General features: G+C 50.0%; 2 protein-coding genes across 2 annotated transcripts in view; both read left to right on the top strand.

Annotated features, from left to right (window-relative positions):
* The window catches only part of LOC128723841 (uncharacterized), a gene marked incomplete at its 5' end in the record, with an annotated part of 42,084 nt that extends 35,159 nt beyond the window's left edge, over positions 1–6,925 (top strand). Inside the window, one exon of the mRNA XM_053817608.1 lies at positions 2,073–6,925. Coding sequence (XP_053673583.1) covers positions 2,073–6,925 — 4,853 coding nt within the window. The remainder of the gene's footprint in view (positions 1–2,072) is intronic.
* Positions 6,926–11,545: 4,620 nt separating this feature from the next.
* LOC128726484 (eEF1A lysine and N-terminal methyltransferase homolog) lies at positions 11,546–13,670 on the top strand. The gene is made up of 2 exons (XM_053820297.1): positions 11,546–11,760; positions 11,840–13,670. Exons 1-2 carry the CDS (start codon positions 11,546–11,548, stop codon positions 13,668–13,670), a joined length of 2,046 nt encoding a protein of 681 aa, XP_053676272.1.
* The last annotated feature ends 28 nt before the right edge of the window (positions 13,671–13,698 follow it).

The raw sequence follows: 13,698 nt of genomic DNA, 5'->3' as shown, positions 1-13,698 counted from the left end.
TTGCATCGCTTAAATGCATATTTGCGCTACTCGAATGCACATTTGCACAAGCGACGCTCAACCAAATAATTGTAATCTCTGTTAATAACTAAAAAGCTAAAAATGTGAAAACACAGCAAAAAGATTCACAGCTGCAGATATTTCTTGACAATCAAGCTATGGATGAATACAAAAGAAAGTCCGAAAAAGTATCCAGAAATTGTTTCTTCTTCTTTAATCCAATGTTTGAGTGATGTTTGGACGCATGGGGCACACAAGGAGAAAAGAAAGAAAGCTGATACTTTCATATTGCGAAGCTCCAAAAACAAAGTTTTTGTAAAACTCTCCCACTCCCACGATTTTCATTACGCCTGTTCCACCAAAACGGCATTCAGCTTTCGAAAGGCTGCCTTTGCCATCCTTTTAGATGTGTCCGTTCGAAGACCAGGATCCTCTCAGTACCGGTTGGCAGCGCAACATTGTTCGAGTGATTTTATTTGTTTTGCGTTGCGCGCAGAAAAATGAACAGCTTTCACCCGTTGGTGCGCAAGAATGTTCACGCAAAAAGCTTAGCGGACGAAGAAGAGAAAATAAAACACACACACACAAAAAGAAATGCTGATAGTACGCGCATCAAAAGCTGGCGAACAAAAGGGACAAGGGTAAACCTTTGAAGCACCACACAAAACGGCTCAAAAGTGCACAATATTAATAAGAGCAAACGCACCTTGGCCCTTTTGGGGATGGAGAAAGCGAGCAAATCCGTAAGCTTTCGGCAAAAGTCCAGCTTAAAGACGGAAGAATTTCCAACGTGTTCTGACGGCAGGCTCCTGTGGCCAAGAAAGGCTCTTCTCCGAATGCGAAAACCCGACCATACGTCCATCGTCGCTAGCCGAAAGGTACACAAGGCGAAAGGGTTTTAATCGGTAAAATTTTAAATCATTTCCCATCAAAAAAAAAGGGACGACATGGTCGAAGGGAAAGAAAGCGAGGTCAGTTAGGATTTCTTTTCCCTTTCGGATCGTGGTACCTCCTGTGGGAAGCGAGCTAAAAATACACAACGAAAGCGGGAAAACAAAGCGAGTGGAAACGAACGCACGAGAGAAAGCCACCCCCTCCTAAAGCCACGGAAGAAGCTTATCCGACCTGATCTTTTCTTTCGAGCAACTCCTCCCGGTTCCTGGCTTTCGTCCTTGGGCTGGGGGCAAAGCTGACCCCCCGGGTGGAGAGCACCGAATGAATTGCTAAAATAGTTTTCCCAATACACCCTCACGTTTACGTGCCACGTTGCCACCCTTCCCGAATGGAAGGGGAATGCACCTTCTTGCACCGCTTGCAGGCACCGAATTCGTATTTCTTTCGCAAACCCCGAGATGGAAACTTCTTTCCGTGCGGCACCGGAGAAGGAGCAGGACTTCGAGCGGTCAACAGAGACCGGCTCGTCGCCTTGTCCCCCTGGGGGTGGTAGAAGATTCTTCAAGTGGTAAACTTTTCCTCCAACTCCAGACGGGTGTTGCTGGTATGAGCGAGAGAGAGAGAGAGAGAGAGAGCGAGAAGGAGAGAGAGAGAGAGTCACTGGATCGGTCAGCGAAGGCAAAAAGGGGGTTCTCAAAGAAGCTTTCCGTTCGAAACCAACGCTTCACCGGTGAATCCTAAGGGTAAGCTGGCTCGTAGTGTGGGTGGGGGTTGTATTTGTTTGTAAACAAATGATAACCGGGGATGGGGTCGAGTTTTCCAATCCAGGCAGCTCCTAGTCCGATAACGGTGCGGTGCACATGAATGGATTAGCAATGCTTTACCTTGGGATTGAAAACAAAAACGCATCCATTAAAAAGGGGCCTGCGCCAGGAAGCACCTATTTGCATTTTCAAAAAAAAAGGAAGAAATAACACCCTCATGCAGCTTTTCCCGTTCCTCCCCAGGGGGTTTGCGTCTTTCAAACGATTGAACACCGAAATTTGAGAAGAAACGCACCTCGTTTCGCTCGTTTGTGGGGGAGATTAAACTGTTGCGGCATAAATACTGAAGTGGGCTTAGCGAATGAATAGCATGTGCAGCGTCTCATTTGGATCCTTCCGGTTGTCTCGTTACAGGCATTTTTCTGCACATCTGGAAGAATCCTCCTCGGTACGACATCTACAAAATGCTGGTGGACAAACGACGGCTTCTGCTCTACCTTGGAGCCGTTGCGAACGAGCTGAAGAAGATCCTCGTCCTGCCGGTCTGTGGAGCACCCGTTCACCCACCAGTGAGCATCCACTCCGATGATGACGTGACACTTCCGGTTAACGCATCTAAAACCCGCCCAAAGTTTCGCTGGACGAGCGAACGCAATCGGGAACTGATGTTCTGCCACTACGTCGTAGCCGGTGACTCCGAGCACGCCAACTATCGCGCCCGATTACACGAGCTGTGGACGGAAAGGCAACGGACAGCCACGTCCGTTGAGGAGAAGAATCCCAGCGACATCAGCGAACAACAACCGTGGGACCTTAGCGAACAAAACCTGCTGACACAGCAGCGCAGGATCACACGGGACGCGCTACTTCCCGAGGACATCCGCCGGCGGACAGAGCGGGAAGCGCACGAATACCGGCGATACAACCGACCCGGTCCACCAAAGCTCTCCGATCGAAATCGCAAGGTGTTCCGCAAGATGGCAACGAGCTACCGGCGCATGCGAGAACTTCACGCACTTAACCGCGTGCTCGCTTACATCGACGCCGTTTCCGAGCTGGATTGGGCGCAGGAACGTGACATCAAAACGCTCGCCATGAGACGCGTGGTGCAGGTGATCTGCGAAACCCTACGACACGGCCGTGACACACCCGCCATCGGGCGGCATCTTGAGAGTTTCGTGAATGTCCTCGCACCCAGGCGTATCCTGCGGGATGCTCGCATTCGGGATTATCTAGCACATTACCGGCACGGTGGTGGTGATTTGTTGGCTCAATTGACTCAAGCTCACTCGACGGGTGGTGATGAGGAGCAGCAGCAGCGTGAGGATGCTTCCGAAAGTCAGGAAGGACACCATCTAGCTCTGGACGCCGGGTCAGTGGACTGTGAGGAGCTGTACCAACGGCTCGGACTCGTCCGGAACCTGTTCGTAAGCGTGCGGAATCGGCAACACCTGGTCGCTGTTAAGACACTCATCAATCGGTTGTACGACAGTCGGTGTCTGGAAGAGATCAAGTCGTACTATGCGTACCTGTTCCGCCATAATGCCGGTGAGCTGGATCTACCGGAGTTGGAGTTTGCTCCGTTCGCGTTACTTGAGATCGGTGCCCTTCTGGAGGCGATCAGTGAACTGCTGCGTAATGAATCATGTGGAGTGAACGAACGGATCGAACGGATGCGGGAACGCGTGTCGCTGGAACTTGATGGGTATCGGGTGTTACATCGGCAGTTCGGGGATACTATCCTCATGGTCGACAGCTTGATGTCGAAGATCAAATCGAACCATAGCTATGAGAAACTGCGACACACCTTCCGATCGCATCTGAAGGTGTTTCAACGGGCGCGTCCTGTTGATGTGCGGTTACTGGAACATCTACGCACTGGTTTGTTGGGGTACCTTTACGAGGATCTACCGGAACTTCGACATGGTGGCAGTGAGCTAGAACGACGACTCGCGATGCTCGTGTGCCACGCATTGTACGCCCTCAACCGGAAGCTGTACGATCACCAAACAACCTGTGGCAGGCTCACAACTCTTCACCTCACAGACAGTGGAGATGGACTGTTGAGACGCCTCGAAGAAGCCACTGGCAAGCGGCTCACATTTCTCGTGCACGATCCCGCCTTCACACGGCTCCGAGACAACCCCACCAAACGGTATGATCAACTTCGCCAGCTGTTGCGCCGACATCGCGTCCTGTACAGTGAGAGCCTGCTCGCGGACCTGCGCCGTGAGGAGGAACGCGAAACGGAGCAGAAGGTGGCCCAACTGCAGCAGCTGTTTCTGGATCAGAACATGAACGCGCGTGCGTTTGATCGTGTTGATGAGCTCGCGTTTGAGATGTTGATGCTTGAGGCGACGAGCGCTCTGTCTGGGAAGCTTTCTGATAACCGGGCGAGTCTGTGCAACTACGTGCCGGTACTGACTGGGCGGAATTTGCGGAACTACCTCGCGCACGGGCATATCACGTACGAGCTGCTGATACCGAATACGGGCCCCAAAACGATCCGGCTTAATGCGCTCAGCATCATCAAGCTGTCGAAGAACATTATCTCGGAGATCTACGATCGGCATGGTTGGGAGCATGCGGAGAAGCTAGCGGTACTGCAACGTCAGGAGGCCATCTTGGATGGGTTCCGGTTTCAGAGTTGTGGCGAGATCCGTGAAACGATTCGTGCGGAGGCGTACCTTCTCGGGCGGAATCACCTCAATCAGGGTATCGTGGATCATCTCATACAGCACCAGAGTTGCATGTTGTTGGGTCACTTGCTCGATTTCGACAGGGTGGATGAGTTTCTTAAACCGCTGGCCTACCTGATGGAGAGCGTTAGTGCGATACCTTGTGCGAAGCCTCTTCACGACATCCTAGCTGACGTGCGGGCTCGAAAGGAATTCTGCTACGAGCTGGCCGTGCTCAGCAACGACGAAGACATCCTCTCGAAGATCGTGACGGATTTTGGGTACGGACAGATCGACGCCATCCCGATGGTGTTCAATTTCGATCGGTTGTTCGCGAGCTTCCTCGAAACCCACCCGGACTACGACGTGAACGCGGAGAGTAACGCGGAAATTCTACACTACGCCGTGTTGTCAGGAAACGTGGAGTTGCTCAACCTTCTGCTCGATCAGTGTCACGATCTCAATCAGCGGGATGTGTGCAACCAAACGCCACTAGATGTCGCGTGCAAGCTGAGCAACGTCGAGATGGTGAAAGCACTCACGAACGCGGGAGCTAAGTGGTACACGAACGGTGAGCATGGTCACAGTCAGTACGCGTGGATCTTCCTCAACAACGACCAGGACGCGATCGTGTTCCTGAAGAACAACGAGCTGCTTAGCGGGAAGGTGGCTGGTGCGTGCGTTGATCTGTTCCTGCAGTACTGCGATGACACGAATGAGGAGATCGTCGAGTTCATGCTAGCACATAGTGCGTTAGAGTACGCCGGACTTTACCCGAAAGCGGTCGCGTACCGACGGTTGAATGTGCTGAGGTTCCTTTTCGAGAATGACCGCAAAGTGGAAGCGCACGTCAACCGGAAGGACCCAACTGGACAGGGTTTAACGCCACTGCAGTTAGCCGCTCGGGCAGGATACACTGACGTGGTGGAGTTGTTGCTCCGACAGGGTGCTAGTGTGCTGGTGCGAGACGCCACCGGAAACACCCCGTTACATTGGGCTGTAGAGTGTGGAAGTGTCCGAACTGTGAGGGTGTTGTTACGTCATGGTGCTAATGTGGCGGCAAGAAACACACTTGGGAAAAGTCCACTGGAGTTGGCGATCGCTAGGGAACACCGAAAGCTCACTCGAGTGTTGCTACACAGCGGCCACGGTGGGTTGGAAAGGGATATCACGCTGTCGGAGAGTTTGCGAAGTCGAGCCATCCTGGAGGATCTACTGCGGGTTGGACCGAGCCTCAAATGTAGCTTCACGTTGGCTCGCTCTGATGACAGCCTCAGTGATACTTTTACGCCATTACATCACGCATTAGACGAGCGCACAGCCGAACGACTCCTGCAGGTGTACGACGTTGATGTGGCGAGTCCTCGCTTTCGTACGACACCACTCCACCTCGCGTGTTTGTGCAATCAATCACGCCGAGTGCGGTTTCTCCTACGACACGGTGCCGATCCTTCTCTCGCAAACAGCGACGGTATGACGCCTCTTATGTTAGCCGTCACCAACCGCAACACAACGATCGTACGCACGCTACTAAGCCATCAACTGCACCCACGCGGACAGGACGAAAGGCTAAACACCGTGCTGGCGATCGCGATCCGCAAACAATCGATCGACATCGCTAACCTGCTGCTACAGCACGGTGCCTCGATCGACACGATCGGGCAAACACTGGCCAGTCTCTCACCACAACACCGGGGTGTGAACAAATCGACATACCAACAACCCCACCAGTTGTTCTTCAGTGCCGCCCGGGAAGGATATAACCGCATCCTGGAGTACCTTCTCGCGAGTGGGCTGTTCGCTGTGGACACAAAGGATGCGATCGGTTCGACGGCGCTGTTTCACGCACTTTCACGCGCTCCACTCGAAACGTTCGACATTCTCGTGAGGCATGGAGCGGACGTTGAACACTGCAACCGGTTCGGGCATAATGTCCTGTCGATCGCGGCCATGCACAACCGACTCGATGCGCTGCAGTACTTCGTGAACAATCATCCCGCGTTGGTGCGGTTCCTTGGTGAGATTGAAACAGGCACCAGCAACACCGTGCTGCATCTGGCCGTGTTGCGAGGTGCTCTCGAAATCGTACAGTACTGCGTACAGCTGCACCAGGACATAGGGCTCGTCCTAGACGCGCAAAACCATGAAGGATTCACTGCGCTTCACATCAGCGCCCAAACGGGTCATGAGGCCATCTTTGGGTACCTGCTCGGACATGGAGCTGATCCAACGATACCGTCGGCGAATGGTCAGTCCATCCTGCACACGGCCATTTGCAATCGGAACCTCGCGATCGTGCGAGCGATCGTACAAGCAGGTGCGCTACCAACCGAACAGGACCTCTTTGACGACGAACACCGATCGCCCCTGCATTATGCCGTTTTCTCACGGCACGTTGGCGTCGTTCAGGAGGTGTTAAAGCTGCCAGGGTTACCTCTGAACCATGGAGACGTACGTGGCAACACGGCACTTCACCTGGCGGCTGAATTCCAGTACATCGATCTGTACAACCTGCTCCGGAAACGGATCGACAACGAGCTGCGGAATGGGCACGGGAAGCGTGCGATCGACGTGCTGTTGCGGAAGTGACTTTAAAGTGAAGGCGTGACGTCCTTCAAGGACATGTTCTGTGTTTCTTGTACAAGCCGTGTACACTGTACAGCAATCGTTCGTGGTTCTCTTATACGAGAGGCTCAGGTTAGGTTCAGCCGCTGAATAGATTGTGTTTTTTATTTCTCATTCGTAACATAATAACTTGATTCCCTCGCGACCGTGCAATGACGGTGCAAATTGTGTATATATATATAGTGCAGTGTACTCACTCCTAGCTAGTGGCAATCACGCGAAAGAATGCCTGATTGCAAGTTGGTTGCCTGCAGGTGCGGATGGTCACCAAAATAGACACAAACACGCAAAAAAATCGCCCTTTCGAACAAGGGTGACCATCCACAGTGGGCTAGCAAAAATAAAACGCCCCGTAAACTTACAGCGAAGCCGTTCTTTCTCCTTCAGTTCCTACCGGTGAACGATAGCGCAAATTTTACTGTCTATATTGGAATGCTAGGTAACGTCTACGTCTAAGTGTCCCGTCTGTACGTACGTTCGTCGGTGTCCTGCGGTGGTTAGAAAACCGTCCGTAAAGGTGTCCCGGTCCACGGTGTCTCTAGTTAAATGTCGCACCATCAATCGGTTGCGGCCGTCAATGGGGGGGGGCCGATTTTCAGTCAAACAGATGCCATCCCTATTCGCAAAGGTGAATGGAGGCCGGCACGCAATTTTGGGTTGACAACAGCCGGTACATACATACACACCCATACACACATACGCACACACCTCCGTCACTACAATTTGCCGTCAATTTATCCCAACAAATACTCCACAAATCGGAGAAGGAAGCAGTCCGGTACCGATCAACCCGAGGGCTGCCATCTGCCGTGCCGTTGTAGTTTGTAAGAAAATTCCCGGCGGCGGATTCGCCGTGACGCCCAAATACCAAACCACAACGTGTGTGAACCGTATCTCGTACTCCATGCCCTGTGCGCAACCCACCAGCCCACAATCAGCAATAGAAACCCAGCAGCTAGAAACACAAACGCACACAGAAAACAAACAAAAACCACCATCGCGTAGGCCAGCCGACCTTACGTTGGGGAGGGCCATCGCATCGAAAATCGCCAGTCAAAATCGCCGCACCAAAAATCCGATGGACCTTTGCCGCCGAGCAGCCCCGATGGAAGGATGGCACCGTCTCGGTGGCCATGCGGGGGATCGAACACAAACCAGAGCGCCAGGGAGTACGCGGGACTAGAGGAGGATCACTAGAGGTTTGTTCCTTGCGGGATCCTTCCTGTCGGTCACACCGTTGCAGTTTGACTTCACTTCAACCCACTCAATATTACAATAGCCAGCTCAATAGTGTAACGCTCCGTACGTACGTAATAGTAAATAGCCCGCAACACACGTGTGGGACCCACACGACTCATATATCGCAAGCATACAAGAATCCATACCGAAGAGACAAATCCGCGAAAGAATCAAGAGAAAGAGAGAATAAAAAGCACGAGCAGATGGCAGCCTACAGGACAGCGCGTTCAGGAGCAGATCGGTACCGGTGGGTTCCCTACTTCCGGAACCGATCTTAACATAGCACAGCATAGCAGATAAAACAGCCCCCATACTGGTGAGGGGGGCACACATCAATACAATACAATAGAAATGGAATCCGTAACATACCACGCGCGCGGTCCCTCCGGAACCGGAATCGGAAAGCTTGGGTACGGTGCCGTCGTGGTTTTGGAGAGCTTTTGGAAATCCATAATCTTGGCACGCGAACGCAAGCTTTCTTCAGCATCCGGTTGGCGGGGTCGCGCACACAAGCAGATGCACAAGAAAAAACAATAGCTCAGAATCAATAGTACTAACCACTACTACTTTTGCAGCAGATGAATTTCACCCGAACCATGAACCAACAACACTTCCATATTGCGGAGGCCTCATCTCTTTGCATGGTTTCGTTTTCCATTTTTCGCCCTTTACCGCGGCCAGGATATCGATCGATCGAGGGTTGCGTCTTCGCGGGGGAGGGTGCCATGTGCGTTTAGATATCTAGTCATTACCGTGTACAGCTGTATGATCAAGGTGGCTGCCGTTCCACTGGGCTGCCTTTTGTATTTGATTGAATGATTTTGAGCGGGAAAAAACAAATAGGATATAATAGGAGATGAAAATTGTAAAAACCGTTTCCCCCACAAGGATCGCTCGCTTTGATCGATTCGATTCGACAGGATGGCCTGGATTTAAGGATGTTTTTCGTTTTCGTTTTATTTTTTTCTATAATGATGCCATCCATGCTGTGCTCCATCGTTGCTGCGTGCAGCAGCATGAATTACTGCATCATAATCGTATTCGGTTTGTCCTTGCGTTATCGTCGACGACGTTGTACAATGTTTTTTTTTATAAGCAGAAGCAGAAAAGAAGGACACAAATTTGTTCGCTGGAATTAATTCTGATTCCTGCACAAGTTTGTCCAACCAATGGACGAACGAGTCATCATCAGCGGCGGTGATCGTTTCGGTGAGGAACCTTCCGGAAGGGGGGCTACATTTTGCGCAGATTGTACCACCAGCGGGAATCCTTCGACCGAAACCGACATCGCTTCCCCACATGGCCGACAAAAGGGCTTCCCAGATGGTGGGAAAAGGGGTGTATTTTTTTAAAAGCACGGACGAGCGCACACTGTAAAATCGCAAACAATCAAAGAGAAAATCGTAACACTGTAGTGAGGTATTGCCGTGCGGTCGTACCCCTTACGCCTTCAACGGCTGCATGTGGGGGCTGGGAATGGGGCAGAATTGCGCAACACGAATGCTCTTCAATCAATGTTAAATGAAAGGCCAATCAAGGAAACGAAGTAAGATAAAGTATTATGGAACGATAGAAGCGAGTAGAACAGAAGGCAGCACAGCAGCATTAGGACGACGGCTGCATTCACAACACACATTACACGCACTCAATCATGTAACGGGAGATGCACGATAAATGGGCAAAAGTATTTCAGAAATGTAAGTTGTTGAACTACCACCTTTGTTAAGATGATATATGTTTGTGTTCCGATTGTCTCTGGCTCGGGCAAACGAAGCTGAAATAAAAAAAGGGGAAAATTAATAAACTACTCAGCAAAAGAGAAGAAATTTTGAAAGGAAACAAACCATACATTTGAAGAACACTTTTAGACGTTTGCGTGAGCCTTGCGTAGGAAGGTGGCAGATAAATTTACGAAAATAATAAAACATACACACCGCAAACCCCAGTAACCAAAGGAAACGCTCAAAACCTCTGCACCATTTCGAAATACGGTGACCGTTTAGAAACCCTTTCGGTAGCCAGTAAATGTCTGTTTTCTCTCGAACCGAGGGCAGAGCAGGATGCAAAATGGAAATGGAGATGATTTTTACACGTAATAAAATATTTTTTTGATTTTCAAGTGATTAAAACCAAGCCAATAATTGAAGCTGTTTATACGCTTTTTTCGGGAAAGAAATTTGTTTCATGTTCCAAACATGTGAAACGGCGAATAAGAATGAACGAAAAAAAACAGAAATTTTCAAATTGTTGCAAGAAATAGCTTTTAGTACATATCAAATTTTGTTTTCATTTCCTACAATTCACTTACTTATTATACGGTGTGTGGGGACAGGTTATGCTTTCTGTTCTGCAGATCACTCACTATATGTTGTATCTCTTGTAGCTTGTAGCTAGGTTCATGCTCATTGTAACTAAACTTAATTACTTCAGTACTCCTGTTTAACCATGCGCCTCCATCAGCTAAAGAGTGTGGGGCTAAATCGCATGCCCAAGTTCATTTATTTGACGATACATGTTGCCGCTCTGCAGTACGAGAATTTAACGAAATAGAAGTGGAATGGAAGATCCCATATGATCTTTTAATTGCATCCGAACCTTAAACAGTTAGCTAATAAAATAAAAATCTCTTCTCAGACAAATGTTCTAAATGGTGAATAATGAGTACTAAATGGTGAATTTGACGTTTGTATATATTCAAATAATTTTGACATGCCGGTATACAGCACGTGCTGTCATAGGCAGGTCGTGTAGCGTGTTTGTTTTGGTTTATATTTAATATCAAAATTTTATAATTTCTTAGTTAAAAGCTTCATTTCTACCCGATTTCATATTTAAATACACGTTTGTTCAGCCTGTGCCAACAACCAGCCCTTTAAATTAAGAGTAAGTATGTAATTTCAGCAGACTCTTTGCTACTCAAATATTTTAATATTGTTTTCCTCTTTTCAGATATTTGTTATTCATTCGTTTAGCCGGGTAATTTCGAAAGTGAGTTTAGCGCTACTGGTGAAGCGATAATATTGTTCATGCATTTCTAAATATAACCCGACTCTCCGTTTACTATTGGGATGTGATATCTCGCTCATGTGCAAAGGAAGAACCTTGTGCAAATCATCTAACGAAACTAACTCGTAAACCATATATAAAACAGCTTAAACGACGTAAATTCTTAGATGTTATGTTATTGAAGCTATATTTTTTTTATATCAACCTAAGTGAGAATGTTAATAAGTAAACCTCATCTTTATCTTAGATATTACCCGTTTTGGAAGAACTCATTTGCCAAGATAAATAAGTAAAACAGTTTATTAAAGAACGGAGAGCGGCAGCAGACCGCAGTAAACCATGAATTTGCTTCCCAAAAGCACGGCGGACTTTGGTTCCACAGACTATTGGAACAGTTTTTTCCGTAAGCGAGGCAAGCAGGCGTTTGAGTGGTATGGCGAATATCCGGAACTTTGTGGTCAGCTTCACAAGTACATCAAACCGAAGGACGAAATTCTTGTCGTCGGTTGCGGTAACTCCAAGCTGAGTGTGGATCTGTACGATGTTGGCTTCAAGTAAGTTCATGCCACTTTAATCATGTATTGTAGTCAGGAGACCTCTTGAAATCACACCCATCTCATTGTGTTTTTTTAGGAAAATATCCAACATCGACATTTCGCCCGTAGTCATCAAACAGATGCAGGATGCAAACCGTGCTCAACGTCCAGAAATGACCTGGTGCCAAATGGATGCAACCGCCATGACGTTCCCAAGCGAATCCTTCTCAGTCGTGCTGGACAAGGGTACCCTCGACGCTTTGTTCACAGATGAATCGCCCGCCGTACTCGGTACGGTGCGTAAATACTTTGACGAAATAGGTCGCGTGCTCCGTTCCGGTGGACGGTACGTGTGCATTTCCCTGCTGCAGGAGCACATCCTACGCGAGGTGGTAGAGCACTTCCCCACGAACCACTTCATGCTTCGAATTGTGCGCTGTCCTGATGCAGGAAGCGCCCGTCAAACGGAAGACTCGGACGGCTCATCGCTCGTTGTGTTCGCGATCGTGGCAACAAAATTCAAGGCGCTTCCCATGCGCGTTCTCGAGCTCTGTATGGCCGGTGAGCAGATGGAGCGTGTGCAACGCCCGGAAGAGCTTGTCGCAGCCATCGCTGCCGCCCAAAAGGCGGCCATGGTTTGCAACGGGTTGGCACGGGGCAGCATTGCCGGAATGGCGGAAGTTTCGATCGATCTGTTCCATCCAAGCGACAAACAGCAGCCACGCTACACCATCCACGTGCTGGATCAGGCACCCAAGCGCGGAAGCGGAAAGTATGCCGCTTTCATTGTGCCACAGGGTCGTGAGACTGAGTGGCTCTTTGCGACTCCACCCGGTCGGCGGAAGCTACAGGCGTCGGCTAACTTCGATCGGCTTGCCATCGTAACGCTGCATCGCGGGCACGTGTACAGCGATCTGGAAGCAGTGAAGGAAGAGCTTGCGGAAAGCGTTAAATCACTCGCACCGAGCGGGCTACAGGGTGCAACAATTCCGTACCTTTCCATCGGTGCCGAGGTTGGCCGACGAGAAACCATTCACACCGGCCGCAGCGAGCTGTCCGGAGAGTACGTCGTGGAGGAGATCGCAGGGGATAACGGACGCACCTTCCGGCGACTCATATTCCTGACGAACCAATCGGTTGTCCAATCGGAAGCGGCACTCAAAATGGCACGCGTCCGAGGCAGTCGAGCGGCACAGAAGGTGATCGATCCGGGATATCTTGCCTGTCAGCATCATCTCTATATGACCGTTGGAGTTCAGCTGGCAGCAAGCTTAGATCCTCCGCGGAATGATGGTAAACCTTCAACCTGTTGCTCCGTCGCCGTTGTGGGTCTTGGTGGCGGTGGGCTCTGTACGTTTATCCGCGAGTGCCTCAAAAAGACCACGATTACGGCGATCGAGATCGATCCGGAAATCGAACAGATCGCCGTGAAGTACTTCGGCCTAACACTCGACAACCGACTTCGGGTGATCATAAACGATGGTGTTCGCTTCCTAGCTGAGGAGGCAGCTCGCGGGTCACACTATAGCGCTCTTTTGCTGGACGTAGACAGCAAAGACCCAACCGTCGGCATGAGCTGTCCACCGGCAGTTTTCGTCGAACGTGCTGCTCTCGACGACGCTCGGAAGCTTGTTGGCGATACGGGGCTTTTCGTACTCAATCTAGTCTGTCGTAACGATAGCCTACGCGAATCGACAGTTCAATCGTTAAGGCAAACGTTTAAGTACGTTTTGTCATACCAACTCGAGGAGGACGTCAATGAAATCTTCTACTGTACCGATAACGAGCGGTTGAAGGACGCGACCAACTGGCAGACGCTACTGCGAACGGCGGCAGATGACGTTAACACGCTGGCCAAAAAGGAAAAACTTACCCATGAGCGGGAGCTGGTAGATTTAAGTGACTTTATCACTGCCCTCAAAATATAAATGGTAATAAATTTGCTACTCAAAACGC

This window comes from Anopheles nili, chromosome 3 (genome assembly GCF_943737925.1).
Source record: "Anopheles nili chromosome 3, idAnoNiliSN_F5_01, whole genome shotgun sequence".
Classification (NCBI taxonomy): Eukaryota; Metazoa; Arthropoda; class Insecta; order Diptera; family Culicidae; genus Anopheles; species Anopheles nili.
This window is presented reverse-complemented; position numbering and strand designations above follow the sequence as displayed.